Source organism: Apus apus, chromosome 9, assembly GCF_020740795.1.
Source record: "Apus apus isolate bApuApu2 chromosome 9, bApuApu2.pri.cur, whole genome shotgun sequence".
Taxonomy (NCBI): Eukaryota; Metazoa; Chordata; class Aves; order Apodiformes; family Apodidae; genus Apus; species Apus apus.
In genome coordinates, this window is record NC_067290.1 from 3,577,500 (window position 1) to 3,598,815 (window position 21,316).

Consider the following 21,316-nt stretch of genomic DNA (forward strand, 5'->3'; position numbering starts at 1 on the left):
CCTTGAATGCTGGAAGTAGGCAGCTGACGCAGTCAAGTTTTAGACTACTGGCCAGCTTCATATATAGCTGTTCCCTATGTGACTATCAAGAGAACTCTGTAAGAAAAAAAAAAAATCTCCTTCACCATCTTGCAATGTTTAACCCGTCTGTGCAAACAGCTCTTATTTGAGGCCCAACTCCACCACCTGTTTCTCTTCACAAGTACCCACGGAACAGAGCTATGTCAAAGTGCTCTCTCTTCACTCAGCCCTCAGCCTGGCACGAGCAGGAGCCTCACCACACAGCAGTTTGCTGCCTCTTGGGCAGAACTTCTCCATCCTCACCTGAACTTTTCTTGCCTTTCGAGCACTCTGCATTTGTTTTGCTCATTTAGCATCCAAAACTAATCTCTTCTGTTAACACCTGAGCAACAATAAAAAGCTATTTTGGATTAACCCTACAGTCGCAGCAGAATTTCTTGCTTCATACACACTGGGTTAGTGCCTTTCTTCCACTTGTTAAACACTTTTTCAGTGCATCAATATTTACTGCAGTCCCAGGAGGGCTCAGCACAGCACACCTGAGCTGGCTTTTTAACTAGTGCACGTATTTATAGCAGCACAGCCTGACAACAGACTCAAAGGTTAACTGTCCAAGTACTTCTGCTTCTGTGATGAGTTTTGCAGCCAGCAACAGAGTCATAGGTCTTGTGCTAGATTAAGCACAAATGTCTCCACATGCTGCCCTCAACACCCTACGCTAGGAAGAACAGGATCTGAGCTGTCTTGATCTTGGTCTTAAACTCTCACTACTTGATCTGAAGATTGACCCTCAATGTAAACACCTGAACAAAAGTGCTGAAAGGAAGCAAACCTTATACTGTCCCAGAAGATTAAAATCCTGCAAAAAAATCCTCAGTAAATGTGCTGCATATTAAATATTCAAAATTTCAATTTCCTCTGATTCAGGATTATAATGGAAAATTTCCATTATTTTAGCCTGCATTTTATTATCAGTATTCGAACACTTCAAGCACCAGATCAGAGGGAGATGATAGCTAACTTTCAAATGAGAATACAAGAAGTGTTAGAAATCAAAAGAAACAAATAAATTAAGAGACATTGTTATCATAAATTTGATTTAAAAATTTAATACACAAAGATGAGTTGTTTTTCCACATAAAAACCTGTCAGCAGGAATTCTGCACACAATTTGAGGCTAAAGCTTGAGGGGTTTTTTTACTATAATAATAGTGTTAGTTGCTCTTGGAAATTAATTAAAGAACTAATTCTGGCAGTAATACCCTGTTAAGTTGCTGGTAACTCTGATGTTGCTGAATATGGGATGTAAAAAGTTTCACCTTTCCTGCAGATACCATAGATTATAATAATAGCCCACATGGGCTATTCCCTACTAATTTTCAATATTGCTAAGAGGACTTCCTAAAAATACTTCCATCTTTTGCAGTAAAATGTAAACCTATTATTCTTTTCTTATTACTGAACAACTTAAAACCAACATTTACCTCATATACCTAACAGATAAATGGCTTTATTAGTGTAATGGAAGATATAACGTTTCTACTGTCCCTTCAATATAACCCAATACCTGAGTTTAAGCCATGAACAGAATATATATGTTTGTGTACAGTTATCTCTCCATATTAAATATTAGAGGACTATAACCAGTCACTACTTTACTAACAAAACAGCAAAATGCTCAAATGAAACAGCTAGGGACAATCTTGAGTGGCACTACAAATATGTTACTGTTCAACACTGAAATTTCTGATTCAAGAGCAATCCCAGTTGGATCCCACACTGTACGTAACCTCTCTCCAGTTTCAGGAAGCAATAAGCTGCAAAATGAGGATATTTTGAAAAGACTACACAAATAAAATTTTTGTCTCCTGCCAGAAAAGAACTACAGCTTCCTCAGGTGTATTCAAGTTGAAATTGTCAAAGACATACTCTGACACAAAGCAACAATGTTGATGTATGCATGACAAGGACACCTCATGTCAAACCCTGACTTCTAAATTATTCAAGGCACAATTTTCCCCAAGCATCTTTTTCATCATAAAATTCTGGGAAAAGTCACCTCAGCCCTCTCAGGTGCACTTATCTATAATTCACCATTCAGAATTTCAGTGACTGAACATTTACAGTGAAAACCACAATGATTTACCACCATCTTCATACATGAAAGACAAAGGGCAGAAGTGGAGGACACTGTAAAATGTGCAATTTTGGCTGAATGGAGGCAGCTGATGGCTAGAAAAGCAGTTCGTCTACAAGTACAGTTCCTGAAACTCAGTCCAGTTCCCTTCATAAATCTAATTTAAAATGTGCAGCAACTAAACAGTTACTTGGAATAAAGAAGTTAAACTGCTTTTATCTTTGAAACAACAGATTAAAAACATTATTCCCAACATGATCTGAACAAAATAGTCAAAATGTAAGATTCTTCTTCCAGGAAAGTCTCATGAGAGTAATTCCTAATCACCACATTGCTGAGTTTGTCCATTGTAACAATTAGCATCTATGAAAGCTGGAAAGCTTTAAAGTTTTCCAGCAGTTTTCTTACTTGCTACAAAACCACAAAGTAAAAATGACAACATCTTGGAAACCAATGCCATACAGTCAGGCAGATATATAATTTGATCGTTTTTCCTTTGAAGTCTTTTCAGATACAATACCTCAGACTAGTTCTAGACAGCTGGGGTACTTGGGGGAAAAAAAAAAAAGCATTTCCAAAGGCCTACACTTGAAATGGATTTTTGCAGATCTTACCAATGCAACTGCCCCATCCTTACTGAGTCCATCTCATGAAAATCTGATCTCTAAAGGCAGTTCCCTTTTCTGTCTTTGAAAAGAAGAAATATCCATGCCTAGATCTATGCTTGTTCCTACATACCAAGGCAATACACAACCCCAGGCTGTATTTGTATCAGGTTGATAACTGGGATTATTTCAAAGATGCTTGTTGCTCTGAAATTCAAAGCAGATTACTTGTATATGGACTGCTATGGATTTTGTAAACGAGTCTAACTTCCACTGTACAGGTCAATAAAAGTGCAGATGGAAATAAAGCCATCCCAGACTGCCATCATTAGGTTACTCAGAAATGCAGGACAGCTCCCATTCATCAAGCTTTCAAACAATACCTTCACTTGGTCTTTCTCAAAACTTTATATTTCAGAATTAATGCCATTAAGCTCTGTGATAGCCAGCGCACTGAAACATAGATATGGAAAACCATGGTTCAAAACTCTGAGTGCTCACTCAGATGTCATCTAATTCCTGGGTCACATTCAGAACTCTTTCTTACCATGAAAATGATTTTTTGATCTAGAGGCAGACATGGGTTTACAGATATTAAAAACCCAGTGGAAAAATTACAGATTGAACACTGGATTATTTCCATTTGAAATAAATTATATTTCACATCATTCTGCAAATGTTACCTATCGCTCTCACATGGAATATATGAAATGCATATGCTGGTGCACCAGCCAAGCCAGGTCATGGGTGAGATGCTCTCCAACACCTCCCCCTTGCCTTGCTGGTGGATGGCATGACCAGGCTTTGACCTGCTGCCCAAGAAGTCTCTTCTTGGTCTCTGGTGCATACCAGGCTAGAGGCAGGGGCTGTTTCCTCAGCTATAATACAGCACTACAATTTTTTCTGGCCAATACTAAAATCACCTCTGGTTCTAACACAGACCAGCACCACACTCAAAGCTAGGCCAGGGATGTCTATCTTGTGCTTCAACGCACACTGCCCATTGAGTTTTAGCCTTCTAAGGCTTGGTTGTTAAGGTTGCTGGTAACTTCACTGACTCAGCTCACCACAGCTCTGCTTCGTTGTCCACTTTATAGTTAACAAAATATTTGTCTGCAAGTCATCTCACAGTTAGGAGGCTTCCAGATGTTTAACTCTCTTACAACTTCCACCTGTTTCAGGTTTTTTTTCTGTTGTCTCTTACAAAATCTCCAACTCTTGCTCTAATTCCTTTCAGCCTTTTTTGAATTGCAGGAACTTTTCCAATATTTCCATGAGATAAAAGCTCATTCAGAACCTTGTTCAAGGAACCTGCATTGTGTCAGAGTGAAAAATACAACAGCCACAGAAATATATTTTGTTGTGTCAACAAGCTAGAAGTTATGAAGAACAAGTACTTAAATTAGGAGCAAGTGCTACCTTATCAGCTCTGGCCAGAATTTCCACTATTTGAGATGTACAGAACTGTCTCCATTTCCACAGACATATCACTGCAATGTTCAAAACAAATCCATTGCTAGTACTGAACAAAATAAAACTGAAAATTAAATCCACTTTTGTCTTTTTTTGCAAACCTATACTTCTGAAGACAATGCCTTCAAACCTAGTATTCCTCAAATGTGGCTGATTTTGTTAACACCATCCCATGTCCTTTAGAAGAGCTTTGGTTCATGCTTTGTACTAAAAAAAAACAACAAACCACTTTGGGAATCCAGTCTTTCCTTCATAGGTTCTTTCTCCTCCTTGTGCAAGCTTTGAAATAAAATAATTCACAGGTTTTTAGGTAGTTGGAAATGGCAAAGTGGTCTGTTTTCTATTGGTTACCTTTTTTTTTTTTCCAAACATATGTTTTAAGAAAATTTCTTTTCAATTCTGGTTCCCAGAAGCTTCTAAGATTCTTAGGCATACCAATAATTATATTTTCCAAGAGCATTGTTGCTGCCCATGAAAGTATTGTTTGGGTTTTTTTTGCCAAAAGATGAAGGGAAAGAGAGGAGTAACTGTGATCATACTCACTTGAAAATGTTTCTTTTCAGAGCCAGGTACTATAACATCATCATGCACACAAATCAGCATTATTGCTGCTTACAGAAGATATTTTGAGATAGTAAGTCTGCTAGCCTAGGACTCTCAGGGCTTTATTTAACTGAGGGACATTTAGGGTTCTTTTATTAGAACTACTGAAATAAAGTTGTCAGCTCTTCAGGTGATGTCAAAGTGGCAAGTTATCAGTTGCTGATTCAGGTTTACAGAAAGGTCAAATTGTTGAGTATTTCTGTAGACTGAAACTTCTGTATTTTCCCTCCTCACGAAAGGATTAGACTGAAACTCTGAGTACACAGTGCCCAGAAGGATGAGTATGTACAGCAGACTCAAGCAGTAAATTCCAACAGATTGCAAGCTGAAAAGTAGATCCAAGTGAACCAACACTCACATAGTAACTTCAAGCAATGTTGTGTCTTTTGATGACACACACAGTTGTATGCAAAGGTCTAGGCCTATTCCATCTTATTTGACAGATAAACCCTTCTGGAAAAACAAACTCTTTCCTCTCTAGTGAGCCACTGGCACCTTGGACCCAGCCCTGTTGTACAGAAGACTTACTCTGAATACTGGGCAGTACCATTGCCTGTTAGGAAAAGCATTTGTTACCAGATCGTGCTTTGTTCCAGGAAGTCTACAGACTAGTAAGGACCCTGCTTTCATAATGTTGATAGCAGTTACAAATCCACAGTGAGCTTCATATGCTTAGTAGACTGTATCTGGGAACGCAATCATGTCTTAAGTGTTAAGCCAAAAACACAACATAAAAAACCCAAACAATTTTCCCTATATTAATTACAGCTACTAGAGAGAAGATAGTGCTAATGGTGGACTCTGCTAGCATTAACTGGGCTCCTTTTAAGCACTGTAAAGTAACAGCCAAACAGAAACAAAAACTGGTGTAGTATGAAATTTGCCACTACCTTTCCTGTTAAGCATCTCCCAGCTCAGCACACACTACAGGATAAGACTGCAGCCTTTGATAAACGAAATGAATGCATTAAATAATTTTGCCTGCCAACTCACCTTACACACGTACTGACTCAATATTAAACAGAACGTCAGGTGTTCCACCTCTGAAAAGACATGGACATACTTCTTAATTAGCTTTGCTTGCCAGCTCCCTTCAAGGAGTTGTTGGATTATTGAATAAACCAGTATTGGGCTTTTCAGTGAGGTTACTTCGTGCTGAGCTTAACACTTAATTTCTAAGCTATTATCTGGTCTTTGCTCCTCCCAACACGTGCTACAAATGCTCAGGCAGTTCACAGAAATGAACAGAAATGTGTTAGAGTCCTTAGATTACTGACATACTAGAGGGTGCTGCTGTACTTGTACTTCTAACACTTTCTTCTCCAGTTTCCCAGATTTGTAACACTTCCAATGTACTAGGGTATTTTTAAACACATTTGGCTACTTTAAAGCTATTATTTTGTCCTTTAATTTTATGCTTATAAACTTTTGAGGATTACAGACAATTAGTCTTTCATGACTCTGGACTCTGAATGGGAAAGTAAGAGCACAGTTGTCCTGGCAGACACAAAATGCTCACTACAAACTTCCATGTGTAAAGAACTCAGAGTTCCGAGGGAGTCTCTGTTGACTACTAGAAACACTATCTGACTTACTGAGGTTTATATCCTGTACTCAATACAATTCACTAAGGTTCTGGAAACCACTATTCCAGAGTTCCTCCTAGTGCTCAAAAGCCAAGTTATCTTGAGCACTTTTCAAGAATTATAATGAAGCCTTAAGAAGAAAACAGATGACTTTAAACAAAGATATCTGTAAGTAGAAGAGTATCTCCTTATAACTTTATACCTTATCACCTTCAATCTTCTCCTATCAATAACAACCATGATAAAGTCAACAATCAATTTTTAAAAAAATAATTACAACTTGATTTTTTTGAGTAGATAGATTCCTAGAGTAGATTAAGGAGCCAAAGCACCAGAATCCATTAATTTTAACAGTATTAAAAAGTTAAATACTTTGTCATAAACATGAGTGTTAAACTAATACAATTGCTATAAGGTATTTATAATTCTTGTGATAGGTCCAAAACTCAGAAATTAAACAACATTATTTAAGGAAGAAATAGAAATTGCATCACTGACTTGAATAAAATAAGGCCTAAGTCAGGAGACAAACTTAACCAAACAATTCTTGTATTTCTGAAAACATGAACACAAGTAGCCTATCATTTAGAATATTGAGCTTCAGCCTTTAAGTTTTAGCATAAACGATGTAATGCAGTGAAAAGTGGTCAAAGGCTTAAAAATATATTTTTGCAAAAATATTTTTCTTGAAAGGCCTTCCAGCAAGAACAACTTTGTTTTCTCAAAGATTCAGAAAAATCATATAATTTTAAACGGTATGAAAATCACAGTATAATTTAGGTTGCTTTTGTTTTTTTTAAAGCCACAAGCTAAGTCTGAAGATAAATGCTGGTCTTCAAATAGTTTCAACTGGAAACTGGTACATACATTTAGAGAAGACCATCTAGTTACTCATTCAATACAGCAATCTGAGTTGCATCAACTGTATTTAATATCTTAAGTATATTTATTCAGTCATGCTGAAGTATTTGCCTTTAACAGTCAACATTAAATCTGCTGCCAAGATTTAATTCTTAATGCAGTCATAATCACCCAGTTGTACAAGTTAATATTAAATTGATCACCACCATTCTATAGAGCAACTTAAGCAGATAAAAAAAGATAAGTTCTGCTGAAAGGCCCAAGTTCAAACAGGACAAATAGGACTGAGCAGATAAAGAAGATCCAGTTCTGCCAAAAGGCCCAAGTTCAAACAGGACAAACTTCCAACACACAACCCGATCAATACCAAAAAGCACACGGTCTTCTCAGAAGACTGAGGGTTGAAGACATACCTCTCTTAATAAAAGGAACTGCCTGAAGCCACAAAGATGATTTCACACCAATTCAAAAGCAGAGATCTTTGAGAAAGACCTCCGGGAAGCAGTAGAACAGAAAAAAAAACCAAAACACCAGATACAGAATAAAGAGCAAATGAGCACTAAAGGAAGTATGGATCAGGAAAAAAACTGGTGTAGTCACAGGATAATGAAAGAAAGTGAAGAACTGGAACAAGGAATGGTTTGGTATGAAATCATGATAGAAAACTACTTTTGCATTGATTGCTTCAGATTGTCTCTAGGTATAAATTCATATATGGAGAGTCCACAAGTATTAACAGTACACTGAATTTTAAATATGGAAAACACAGATTCCTAGCAAGGCACACATTTGCACAGCCATATAATTCTTACATACTGAAGAATGCATAAAAGGTTTATAGCTCCTTCCAGATCTCCATACCTCACTAGAGGTTTCCCAGAATAAACGTTTGTACTTATATGTAGCAATTTGCCTGCAAGCCTGAGCACTTTTGGGGGGAATAATTTCAGAAAATCCATTTCTGATCTTTTTTATTTTCTTGTACATGCAGTTTAACGTTTGTCTTGAAGCAATCACATCAGCATAACAACACTACTTAAATTTATCAAGGCAACATTTCTATAGCTATTGACCATTCACACCAACATATGCAATCATTCAATCATTAAAGAAAACATAGCTAATTTGTAATAAGAAGCAATGCCTTCTAGAGATTATATATATATCAACAACTGAACCCTTTACATCTAGGAAGACTGAAGAAGTCCCCTAAATAAAGTTCAGGACTTGTAAGCAACAATGTAAGTTAAACAGCTCAAAATAAAATTCAGAGAGGAGAGAGGCGTTCATTTTAAAGCCCTCATTTAAGGCTCAGTTTGGTGTCACATGAACATGACTAGATAGAGAGATGCCAGGGCTGATTCTTCAGGGCAGGGTGCCAGCACCCACCCTCGCACCAGAAACGCTGGCTGCGAGCGACCCGCAAGAGCACAGCTGGCATCATCCCCAGAAGGACACTTCACCTCCACACAGCAAGGTGAGGTGTCCCTTGTAGCAGCTGCTGAGCAAGGGAAGATTTAAAGGAGAGAAGAGCAGAACTGAAGAGATGCAGAGGTTTTTATACCCAGGAAATGGTATTGATTGCCACTGCATAGCAAGAACTATTAGCTTTTCCTCCATCATTTTAAGCTGCTAGCTGCAGGAACCTTCATGTCAGCATCAATGTTGCTGGAAAAGTGGGGCAGCAGAAAGCACTGCCAGCATCTCATGGCAAAACATGCCACACTGATATCCTTGTTAAATAGGATTAACATCAGAAATTAAAAATAACTTCTAGGTTTGGGGGAAAAAAAACCACTGATTTCACCTTAAGAGTCTCTGCCTGTTGGAAATGCTGCAACAGCTATGGTTATAAGCGTCCTTTTAAAATAATTTCAGAGTCTCCAGATCTTTTACCATGTGCACTCTTCAGTAAAAACAACAAAACAAAAAACCCCAAAACAAACAAAAAAACACCACACAAAACAAAACCCAAACCAATCTCATCTCTGTTTCTTCTAAGACACTTATTTAGCATTCAACACTAAGATGAATCCAGGCTCACTCTCAGCTTGCATTCAGTACTTTGGAGCAGCAGTGTACATGCATGTTAACAAACTGGGTGAATTCTTTATTCTCTACTGAGAGGTCACTTTAAAAGTGTCAATAAGACAATCTGTGCTTAATGACTTCTGCCATTTGATATTTCATGTTTAAGCAAACTACTTCAGCTATGCTACAGTATTAAATGAAAACAAGTGGGAATAAATCCTTGAAGAAAACAGAACTGATCTTTGCACAGCCAATACACTTACTCAGCTAAAACTGTTTTCATTTCTTTGGTAATACAACATATTCATATCCATCCTGTGATCCAGTGTGCATGATGGGTTTGGATGACAGTTCACTTCTGGAGTTTCATGTTAAGGCTTTTACTTTGTGGGTTGGAGAAGATTAGGTTTCATGTTTATAAGAAGGTGAAGTAGCAGAAGGTGTAATACAATTCCAGAGACTTCCTTAGGAACAAAACCAATGACACATTCATATTTTTCTCCTTAGCCATCTTGTAAATTTTAAAATTTGTTTGTAGAGCTTTTCAGCACCTATAGCTTTGAAGCATCAGTGACTGACAAGCAACAGAAATAAGCAAATCTAACTTCCCAGGGCCAGCTACAGCACTCACAGAGCACCACACTGCTCCTGTTTGATGTGCCCCTAATCCTGGTAATCACCAATCATTTACTTCTGCAGTTTCCTCCAGCATATAATTTCTGAAGTCTGAAAAGCAATTGTTCTGAACTCTTACCTAAGCACCCTGTTCTGCAGGTAGTTCCACATCTACTCGATGTACGATAATGCACCAAGCGATGGGGTCAGCCCTGTCAGACTGCCCTGGCACCTGCTGAACGCGGCTGCACGAGCTCACTGGCTTGAGAAAACAATGGAACAAAGAGAAGCCCAAGGCCCTCACCACCAGCATGTGAGAGGTGGACAGAGTCTGCAAGTCAGCACACCGTAACACTTGAATAGCTTTCCAAATTTGCACCACACTTTCTAGCAATGAGAGGGAGCTTTGAACTTTGTTGATGTTCTCCATTGAGCATAAACTGGACAATTTGCACTGTGAAAATAAGAGGTTTTGACTTTGGCCAGACTCTTTGCTGCTGTTTTACCATTTTAATCAATTACCACTCACTAAAAGGAGTGATTTTCACCAAGACAGTCATATTTATATACTCCAAGGTTTCCAGGGGCTCTGAGTCAACTGCAGGACTAGAGCTGAAGAAAAGGCCTGTATTTGGGCTGTGGTCCCACGAGATGACAAATGTGAAGCTGGATGACCTCTGCTATCCATGCAAAGCCATGCAACAGTCATGACCCTACTGGCAAAGCACAATGATGATGTAATGCAGCAATTCTCTTCTACTTTACACTGTTATTTTTTTAATGAACGCACAAACAATTCAGGGTTAAATTAAAAAAAAAAATCCAACAACAAACAAACAAGGAAAACAAAACAAACCACCAGTGGGGTAAGAAGGGAATCATAATTCCTACAGGGAGGGGTCCAACACATTATTAAAAAGAGGCAAGCCCTTCATGGTGCTCCAGTTTGTCACTCAGACTTTCAAACTAAGGTAATGACTCAAAACTCCTAGAAAAACTGTGAAAAGACCACAAGTAGGTTTGCTGTACTGTTTAAGAATTGAGATGCCCAGAATTCTGCTTCTGCTAAGATTTTAATTTAATGCACTGCAATGTAATTTTAGAGCATTACCACACTTCCTGCATTAATGCTACCATGAGCCTGAACAAACAAAACAGCAAGCACCCTACAGCACCTGAGGAGTTCATTCAGGAAGTCAAAGTGAAAACCTGCTGCATTTAATAGGATGCCTTTTGAATGCATTAAGAACATTGTCCTCTCTTCTTCTTTTGTACCCACTTCAAGGACCAGCTCTCCTTTCAAGAACACCTGTAAAGAAGTGGGCTATTCCCTATTTTCCCTCATCTCCAATGCTAATCAGAAAAAAAGAATCATGACAGCTTTTGAAGCACTCTATATATGTGCTCCATTTTCCTTCCTATCATTAATTTTCTTAGTCTTTTTGTACCTTATAGGACTATACCTAGACTGCCCTCATACTGAAAAAGGAGGTTCCTCTGCGGGAAGTGGTGGGGAGGAGAGATGGCACAAAACGTAAAAGCAATAATCAAAGGAGTAGCACAACCCATGGAAGCACAGGTTTTTGAGTCTTTTAACAGAAGCAACTCAGCTCACAATCCACATGGGAAAAGAGTATCTGCAGTCCCTAAAGAATTTCATTTGAAAGCAGAGAGGAAACAAGGACTAGTAAATGCTATTGTTACAGAAATAGCAGCTATATACACCCAGCTATTTCTATTATGCAACAGAAATACTCTGCATTTAATACAATTTGTGGTTGCATTGCCAAGTTCTGGACTGGCAATAAGGATTAAAAGCATTGTTTTACCAGCTCCTAGGCAAGGAATGGGATCCCTAATGAGCACTCAAAAAAGGATTTTTTTTTTCTTTTCTTTAAAAGTTAAAAAGAAAGTTACTACATTGTGCTGCAAGCTCTGCCAGACTGTGTCATCTATTATCAATGAAAATACGTTTTTGTCCAATAAATACTATAAATTTTTCAAGATGTGTGGTGAGGCCTTCTTGGTCCTTACACCTTTCAGGATCTGCAACTGCAAACATGTTCTCTAGAACACCTAGACAGACATGGGAAAACAATACTGGAGAGGTAGGGTAGAAATAATTTCTAGAGATACTTAGAAGGCAAGTCAGAAACTATGAAGGCATTAAATGATATCAGTATTGAGAAAACACAAGTTATGTTTGTCTTGGAAGCACATTGAGCAGACTGCCAAAAATACATCTTTGGCTTTATTTTCCACTCACCCCAACCTTTGTAAATAAACATGTCAAAGACCATCGACCTTTGACTTCTTGGGAAACAGATGGAAACAGTAAATTTGGTCAGTCTAGATTTGAAGGGTGAGTAGCAATTGCAAAACTGACGAGGCAGGAAATCTTACTGCATCTGACACTGTTCTCATCCCTAGTCTGTTCATAGTAGTTACTGTCAAAATAAAAACGATCAATTATTCAGTCATGCTAATTCCACTTGCAAGTGGAATTGAAATTAGACTTTCACATTGAAAGCCACTGCCACAGTGGCAAGACTTCTCAGTATTCTATCCAAACCCCTTGTTCTCTTTCAACAAGTAACAGAATTCTCTTCCCTGAAAAAAGACAAATGCAATGCTGAAGTAAAAAAAAAACCAACAACAAACCACAACAAACCCCCCCCTCCAAAAAAAAAAAAATCCAAAGACAAAACAAAAAAAAAACCCACACAAACATTTCAAAATGTAAATGATTGCAAGGAACAGCATTTTCAAAATCTTTCCAACCCACAGATGATCCTTACAGAGACTTTGGTAGCCAAGTTTTCCAATTCCCCTGGCTCAGCTGGAAAGAGCATCACTGCTAGCAGTGACATTTGGCAAGAAGTTTGGGAATGCCTAATAAAAATGCAGGAAATTGTTTTACCTTTAAATTTTAAAGGGAGCTCTATTTGCACTCCTGTTAAGTGCCAGCTGGGGCAAGCAATCAAGGGCTGTGCTCTTGTGTTTCTTCTATCAGGGCAAGCCACAAAAGAATAAAACCACTGCATGTCACCTGTTTGCTTTCATAGGACACTGGCAAAATAAGGCACTGAAACCCCTTCACTCTCTGTGATACACTGCAAAGACAAAGCTTAATTTCATCAAGGGCAAACCGGGTACATCGATTGGATTATTCATTGGTATAATGGACTTTGCTTTCTTCCTGCAGCTTTCTCAAAACCAGAATAAAATGGAGATAAATCAGCTCTCACTCAAGGCTGACACACTATATATATTTATGGATTTCTAAGCCCAGCAATACAATAGAAGGGAGGTATTCATTATACATTTCTTTTCTCTGCAGTACCGTTACTCTTACAGAGGCTGCACAGAAAACAGGCATCTCCCTTGCTAAGGAAAGGCTGCAGCAAAGCTCAGCAGCAGCTCCCTACTTCTCTCCTCCTTTCAGGTCTTTCTTCACCATTACTGATAGAAGGTACAGCTTTTCCTTTCCCAGTTCAGAAGCCACTTTGATACGTGTGCATGAAAGCACCCACACCAGAACACCTTTTTGATCCTCCAAGCAAAGGACTAATTGCCTTTTTCCAAGGGAGCACCACTAACGTAAATCCTACTTTGCAATTTCAACAACTGACGTAACTGCCAGAGTTCATGAAATCTAAACATTACTTCCCCAGCTTTATGTACTGTTGCTATTATGTTAAAGATCTGGCCTCATCTTTTTTTCCACACAATAAATGAGGTAGTTATGCCGACAAACTCAAACCACTATTCCTAAGAACGGGATTACACATTTATCAACTGCACCGTGTAGTGGTGACACTTTCCATCACTTACTATTTTGTAAAAAGGGAATGGCACACTGCATTGCATCACTGTATTTAGATCAAGGAGAAACCTGTAGCACAATATAGCATGGCAAATGTTAACCTACAATAACCTCTTTGTAAAAAGAGGGAAAGAATTACTTAAAGTTGTTGGGCCAGATTTTATTGTGACTTAAAACACATTGTAGTTGTAATTGAGATAATTACAACGAACAAACATTAGACCTGTGCAAAAACAGGTGCAAATTTCACACTAGTTTATTATTCTATTCATCTAAATCTGAGACAAAACAGCGGAATGTATGTCTGTAGTCAGTAAACACTGCTGTCATACATTTAATGTACTGCATTCAAGGGAAGGGGAATTCAGCTCACATGAAAATAGCCTCCTTCCTAAAGTGTTGCACCTGCTAAAGTAAAATAATCATCAAAAGGAAGATGACCTCCTGGGTAATCACATAAATAAATCAGCACTGGCCTCAGAAAATCCATGATGCAGCCTAACACAACAGGCAGAAGACATCCACTTGCTTTCTTCCTTTCCTAAACTTACTTTAAAGCAATGCTGGTTTCACATAGAGAAGCTTTTTGCAAACCGTTTAAGATTCTCAAAGGAGCGGGTGATCTAGCCTGCATTTATTTTAAAAGCTTCATGGGGAAAATGCATCATGCAAAATTTCTCTAGTTTTCTACGAGTGAACGAAGCCAAAGTAAATCAGCAAGTGGCACGACATGCCAAAACACAGAAACAAAACCAGCAACGAAATTGTAGTTATCACTTAGAAAAATCTAAGCCATTCATTTGAGATGCTTGTGTTTGGGTAACCTTTGGAAGAATGTTTGCTGTTCCATTACACAAACAATGGAAATATTAGATAAGGAAAATAAATGCAGTTGCCAAAACTGCTCCATGCACCCCTTTCAAGTCATTAAACATGCAGCTCCTCTCAAATCATTACACACGTAGGCTATAGTTTCTGGATATACAACACACTGCGTATACAGCAGGAACATCTAAGGTAGAGAACCACTTCAGCTACCTTCTGAGTCTGCGAGGTGCACGAGCCCTGAACCAGCACACCTGCATGGCACTGTGCTGACACTGGCCCAAACACTGAAACAGAAGAGCCAACTTCAACCTTGCTAAGGCCAAGCATTACAACTTTAACAGGCATGTTACACAGGGCTTGGAAACAGTGCCGTATGCCAAAGCAGAACCGCTTGCCTCACACGAGTTATTAACACACAACCACCTCGCCTAGATTTTTTCCATCTGTTCACAATCTTGAAGGACCTACTACGACAACAGTGTTCAATGTGAACTTGGGTCAGACCCAGCATGTCCCCACAGAAGAGAGCTGCAAAGAGCCAGATCAGTAATAATTATTTCAGAGCTTTTCTCTGCTGTGAGGGGCAAGGGGGAAGGGAGGGCAGGAGGAGCTCACAGGTGCAGAAGGGGAAGGCCCAGGAGGGAAGGCCCCAGGTGCCCACCCTGCATCCCCCACTGGTCCTGGGGAGGGCAGGCAGAGTTTGGTCTTTCCCCAGGCATGCCCCCAAAAGGTACAGGCAGTAAAAATCCATCTGTGGTACCTGTCAACGCTTCAGCAACAGGAGCATCCAGAGCTGCCTTCCCGCTCAGCTCTCCTGAGCTGAGCCTCCCCTCCCCACGGGCCAGCAGGGGCAACAAGCCTGAACCCAGCGGCTACAGGAAAACGTCCAGTTATCACAAGCTCCTACCAGCTCAGCCAGGCTTCCTGCTGCACGAATAACTAGATGAAATATGAGGTGAAAGTTGGTTGGTGGTTTGTTTGGGGGTTTTTTGTTGTGTTTTGTTGTGTTTTTTTTCTTTCCCCATGCAGGGTAGGGAAAAAAAGTGTTGCAAAACGCAAGCCTTCGAGGCCTTTGCCCTGACCATACTGAGGGCTTTTTTTTTTTCCACAGGGAAGGCCATTTTCATTGTTTAAAACCAGTCATTCCATGTGGAGGGAACATGTACAAATAAAGTCTATATGTGTACTTAAGAGTCTGGCTTCTGGCCCGGCTGTGTTTGGCAAATTGGCCCAAACCACAGGTCGTGTTTTGACACCACAAAGAAGGACCAGGAATTAGACAGTGTAGGGATCTGGAAGCAGCATGAACAGGTTGCCTTCTACACTGCTTTTAAGATGCTACTTTAAAGATGTCCACCGTACTTCAGCTCAGCCTCACAACCAATTTCTTAAAATTACTTCAAGGGAGCTGGCTGCATAGCTTGTAAAAAGTTATTTAATGAGTAAAATAATATTAATCCTAACCTTGCGTTTTAAGTAATTTAAGAAAAATCTTGAACTTACACGTAATATTTAATGGTTTATGCATGATTAAGTGTATTCTTTTAACAACAGCTTAAATTACAATATTATCAAGTTTTTAAAATTTTCATTATCTATTTTTCACAGTGTGGTTTCACAGATGTCAATCTCTGGAAATTTATTATTTAATATTTCTACTTTAAACTTCTATGTGTCTGAATCAAGCATCTTCCATTCCTTTCTCAATTTGTTTCTAAATTAATTACATATCTGTAGTTCATTTAACAAACCACAACCAGTGGTGCACTTGTCTGAAATTCAGTGGGTACTAGCAAGACTAGCTTCACAAAAAGAACATTGGGTTATTGGCAGTGTATTTTTATAGAAGCAAGCTTAAGGAACCAAGACTAAGGAGTACTATAAGCACCTGGTTAATTTTGTTGTATTCAGTCTTTCTTCATCTTTCACCCCATATTTAAAACATAAAAGGCTTTTTAGCTTGTAATAATGAAAAATAAATACACCAGATAGTTGGCTTAATTGATACTCATTGTGTACCTGCTATATAACAGACTGAAAAGAAAAAGTAACCTATATTGTATCTATCTTAACTAAAGGTAGTTATGACAATTTAAAAGTCAATTTCTACACTAGAAATATTACCATTTAACTGGTAATTAACTCTTGCCATGAAGCCTTTTTACAGTATCCTAAGAGAACTACAGCTAAAAAAAGCTCAAAATGTCCATTACTTGTATTCAAGGCAGGTTCCACCAGCTCACATAACACTGTCACATCTGAAATGTTCCCGCACTCCACCCGACCATTTCTAGCTTAGCCTATCAGGTGTCCACTACCCTCCAACAGAAAAACATCTCTACTGCTGTCATGTTACCACCTACGGGTAACATCTTCTGGAGCTGGTGTTTCAGGCCTGATCATGCAGGTACCACCACTGGAAAAGTTTTTCTCTTCATGTAACGGTGAAAGCAGCATCATTATAAACAGCTTCGCTCCTCATGCACCTTGGAAACTTCTGCATCCAAGTATTTTAAGCAATAAATCATGCGAGTTAATCCAATAATGTATTCTTATAAGGAATAAATATTTTGTAATAGAAAGGGAGCGCAGATGAAATAAAATTGTGGGTAAAAACACAGCTAAGCATGGGAAAGAGTGGATTCCAATCTCATTTGGCATTTGTCCCACTAACTCATCACATTTTACCAGCTGTGCCTTTATAAGATATCACTAATGCTCGAGTGGGTCTCCAAGACTCCGACTGCTCGGAACATTATACAACCGTCATCCCAGCTCTGCCCAGTGGGGGATTCACCACTGCTTTGCAAAATGACAGCTAGATCCTGCTTATTTTCTGTATTGCTAGATTAATGAAAGGGAAGCTGACCTGAACAAAAATATTTTTAAAGAAAACTCATTCGTCTTCTTTTATATAAAAGTATTTCCATAGATTTTTTGGGGAGGTCCTTTTTATAGGCACTTAAATAGTAGCTTTTCATTACAATACAATCACTTTCATGCAGAAAAGTAAATTCAAAGAAGAGACTGAACCCTTGTAATCCATAGGATGTAATGAACTCATTCAGCATGTAAATACATGCTCAACACTCAGACTGATCATTATGCAAATTCCATTTAAACACCATTTAACATTTAAAGCTCCACACTGATTATTATGCGAGTTCAGAAAACACTGGTAAAGGTAGCTATGCAACAGAATAAATACCATTTGAGTTAGGCATAAAGTCTCTTACCTTCCTTCAAGGCCTTTAAAACAAAGCTTCAAAAAGGCACTTTTAGTATAATGGATTGATTTTACAAGTCCATAGGTTGTACATCAAATATTAACACGGAAAATTAATTGTGAACTAAACTCCGAGCCAACTGCTACTCCTCATTTTCCAAATATTGAGTAAGCCAGTAAGTTCAGATTAGAACACATTTTACCAAATTACAATGTGCCTGCTTCCAGGATACTTTTTTTCCTTCTGTTCCAGTAACTACTTAAGCCACATCCCACAAAATGACAAAGACTTTACAAAAATAAATTCTGAAAGAGCTTACAAGCCTGGGAAGAAACAAACTGTAGTCAAGGGCCTCCTTGTCATTTCATTCATATTCACCCAGGACTCTGGCTCAGCAACTGTTCACTGGGTCTGCTGACAGAAGTGCCCTGCAGTCATTCTTGTTCTGTTAATCCTCACAAAACTGTGTAAAACATGCAGCACTCCCAACTTATTAAAAAATAGCAGAAGTTGAGTTAACCGTACTTCACCAGAAGAGGCGCTGATTAGAAATGTGATTTTTCAGGCATAATAGCATAACTTAATGGGATTTTATAAATATATTCCATGGGGAATCCATGGTTTGCTGCAAATACCAAAAGATAAAGCTCTATGGGAGGCTCCACAACATGTCTCAATATTTTATTTGTAAATCACATCTAACTTAATGCTAAAATTCCATTTCCATATAGGAAACTATTATGTTTCTTTCCCTGAAGAGTAGTTGTATCTTCAAAAATATCCTCTTCACTGTAGTTTAACTCTCTTTGCTGTGCTTGGATACAAGAAAAGCAATGGCTAAGGACTTAGATCTAAACCTATGCTTATAAATGACATAAGCCTTTAAAGTTTTTCTATTGAATTTTTATGGATACTTTCTCTCAAACGAAAAGTGCTGAGTTTGACAAGTGTTTCAGAGAGACTCCCCTCCTAAAATGATTTTTCCAAGCAAACCAATTAAAAATAAGAAGATAAGGTAGCATGACTGGGAATTCCTATGATGTCACCTAATTGAAAAATAAAACCCAGCAGTGCCTTCACGATTCCAATGCTATGCTGATTGCCATTTGAAGCTGGAAAGGTTTTTCCCTAATGCACAAGTGATGAAGTGCACGTAAGCCTCAGAGGAAAGTTACCTTATCTGCAGTATCAGATATAGATTACTGCTGGAGCCAGCATGCCACATGAGTTGGATCCATACACTCTGTTCCGATATGAGGAATTAAGTTTCCCTGATGTCATAAATAGAACAGATAATGTAATTAGCATTTCCTTTGAAGTTCACACTGACCAGGTAACCGCTAGAATGAGTTGGCAAAACTTGACTGAAGTCACCGAACTGATCTCAGTTCACCCAGATGGAGCCTTCAGCTTTGACACTATAAACTGCTGAGGGATATTTAAGATGTTGAATCCCTAATAAGGTATTTATCAATCAGTGTGTATTCCGTCACGTGAATACTGAGATCCTGCACTTCTGTCTGGAATTCCCCAGATGTGTCAGGAATATGTCAGAATCTCTGCATTCTCTCCACAGAGTTGATTCCCTGGTGTGCAACAGCTATTAGACTACTCTCTGAAAGACTGAGGGGCATCTGGAAACCCCAGACAGTAGCAGGGTCTCATTTTCCTACCCAGCACTCCTACTGGGAGCACTACCCAGGTAGGAAAAGAGGTCCTGTCTGAAGGATCAGATATTTGGGCCACACTAGAAAACAGGAGACATCAGTTCTAAGACCATTCACAGCTTTATAGTTTATGATGTTTAAAACAATACTGAGACTGCATACAATCAAGGATATGACCATGATGAATTTACTTGAAGACTTGGCATTGAGAGCTGCTCCTTTGGGACTCTACAACAAGTGTAATGTGTGTCATCACACTCTGTGATGCCGTGATTGACATGTTTATGATTACACCAATAATTCAAGACCTTCAAGCATCTAAACAGAGGAGGTAACTAAATTACTAACTTCGAAAAAGGGGATAATGGAATAAAGCCAACATTCATCTCCTTGAAAAAGAAAATAACTTCAAACTAACATCTTGGCTACTTTACAAGACAAGATAAATACAGACTTAAAGACTGTATAATTTCCAAAAGTGTTAGTATCGCTTGGAAATGAAAATACAGTGATGAAAACAGAATTGTTAAATATAATTTTACTTGCAGCAAAAGAGAAAGAATTGGTGAACAGGAAAATTGCACGAGGAAAAGAAATAATTCCACCACTGTCAGTATTTTATGGGGAGATATTTGCAATGAGTGTTGAAAACCAGACTAATGACTGATGATTGGGTAGAGAACTCCAAAACCACTTAGAACAGATACTGAAATTTATGATGGGTATTATTAAACACAAGTAAGGAGTTTACTCACACATTTAAAATAAGTCCAATTAATAAAAACATTGACACAGTCATATACTGATAATTTAAGCAAAACTACCTATGGTAATACAGTAACTTGAGATTAGTAACGACAAATATATGTATGACATATTGATCTACAGAGTAACAATGTTTAACTCAAAAGGTCATTTCATATTCTCAAGACATCTAAATACCTAGAAATGTTTCTGAAGCAACTAGTCTGCACCTTCTTACCCCCAAGAGCATGTATGTTGAAATCTCTTCATAATGCTGTAAGACAAGGTGCTTATTTTTTGCATCCCTTTAAGGAAAAATGAATGCATTTAGGTGTTTGAATAAATAGCACCTCTTTTACTCTCCTGCTAGCTTTAGCTGTAGCCAAACTGGTTATACCTTCTTTCTCTGAAGACTCTTGTTTTATTACTGCTGAGAATAATGGCAGCACCATCAGAACTGTGCTCGGGTTTGAAACAAAACCTCTTTCTTTCACTACCTAGAGAGCAATTATGCAAAGTGCCCTGATTCGACTGAAAGGAAATATGCTTACCTTCTGTTGGTGATGTCTTCAGGTGTCTGCAGAGCCCCTCTGTCTCCCCATACGTCTCTTTAATTTTTACTACTGCTTCTGTTCCTCGAAGTTCCATGAGGGAGCGCAGTTCTTGCAGCGTGCACCCAAACTCTCCTGCATGGTTGGCCTCATTTCTTTGGTTCTTGGAATAAAAATCGCTATTTGTCATGTCACCCATTGTTGCTGATTATATTGCTCCACTCGTTATAAGTCGATACAATCTTAAAACTGTTTAAAAATTGAAGGAACCTTGAATTCCAACCTAAGAATTAAAAAGAATCCAGTGCGTGTCTGGTGAGTGATGTGGAGAGTGCCTCTGGCGTGGAAGGTGTCCCTGGCTGGCTAGTGGTCCACAGAACGGCTGCTTTCAGGGCTGCAGACCAGCTCCACTCCATTCACCATTGCCCATTATGCTGCACTCACGCTGTAGAATCTACATGGTCATTTCTTCCTCTGGACCTTTGGGAACAAAGAGAAAGGACTCATTACAAGAGTGAGCAATAACGCTTTACAAAGGCGA

The 21,316-nt window shown here is 38.7% G+C and overlaps 1 protein-coding gene across 13 annotated transcripts in view; it reads right to left on the minus strand.

Moving 5' to 3' along the window:
- The window catches only part of ATP2B2 (ATPase plasma membrane Ca2+ transporting 2), a 409,447-nt gene that overhangs the window by 155,037 nt on the left and 233,094 nt on the right, over window positions 1–21,316 (minus strand). For all 13 annotated transcript variants that reach the window (XM_051627773.1, XM_051627775.1, XM_051627771.1 and 10 more), the window contains one exon: window positions 20,776–21,255. In XM_051627773.1, coding sequence (XP_051483733.1) covers window positions 20,776–20,974 — 199 coding nt within the window. In that variant the 5' untranslated portion in view covers window positions 20,975–21,255. The remainder of the gene's footprint in view (window positions 1–20,775; window positions 21,256–21,316) is intronic.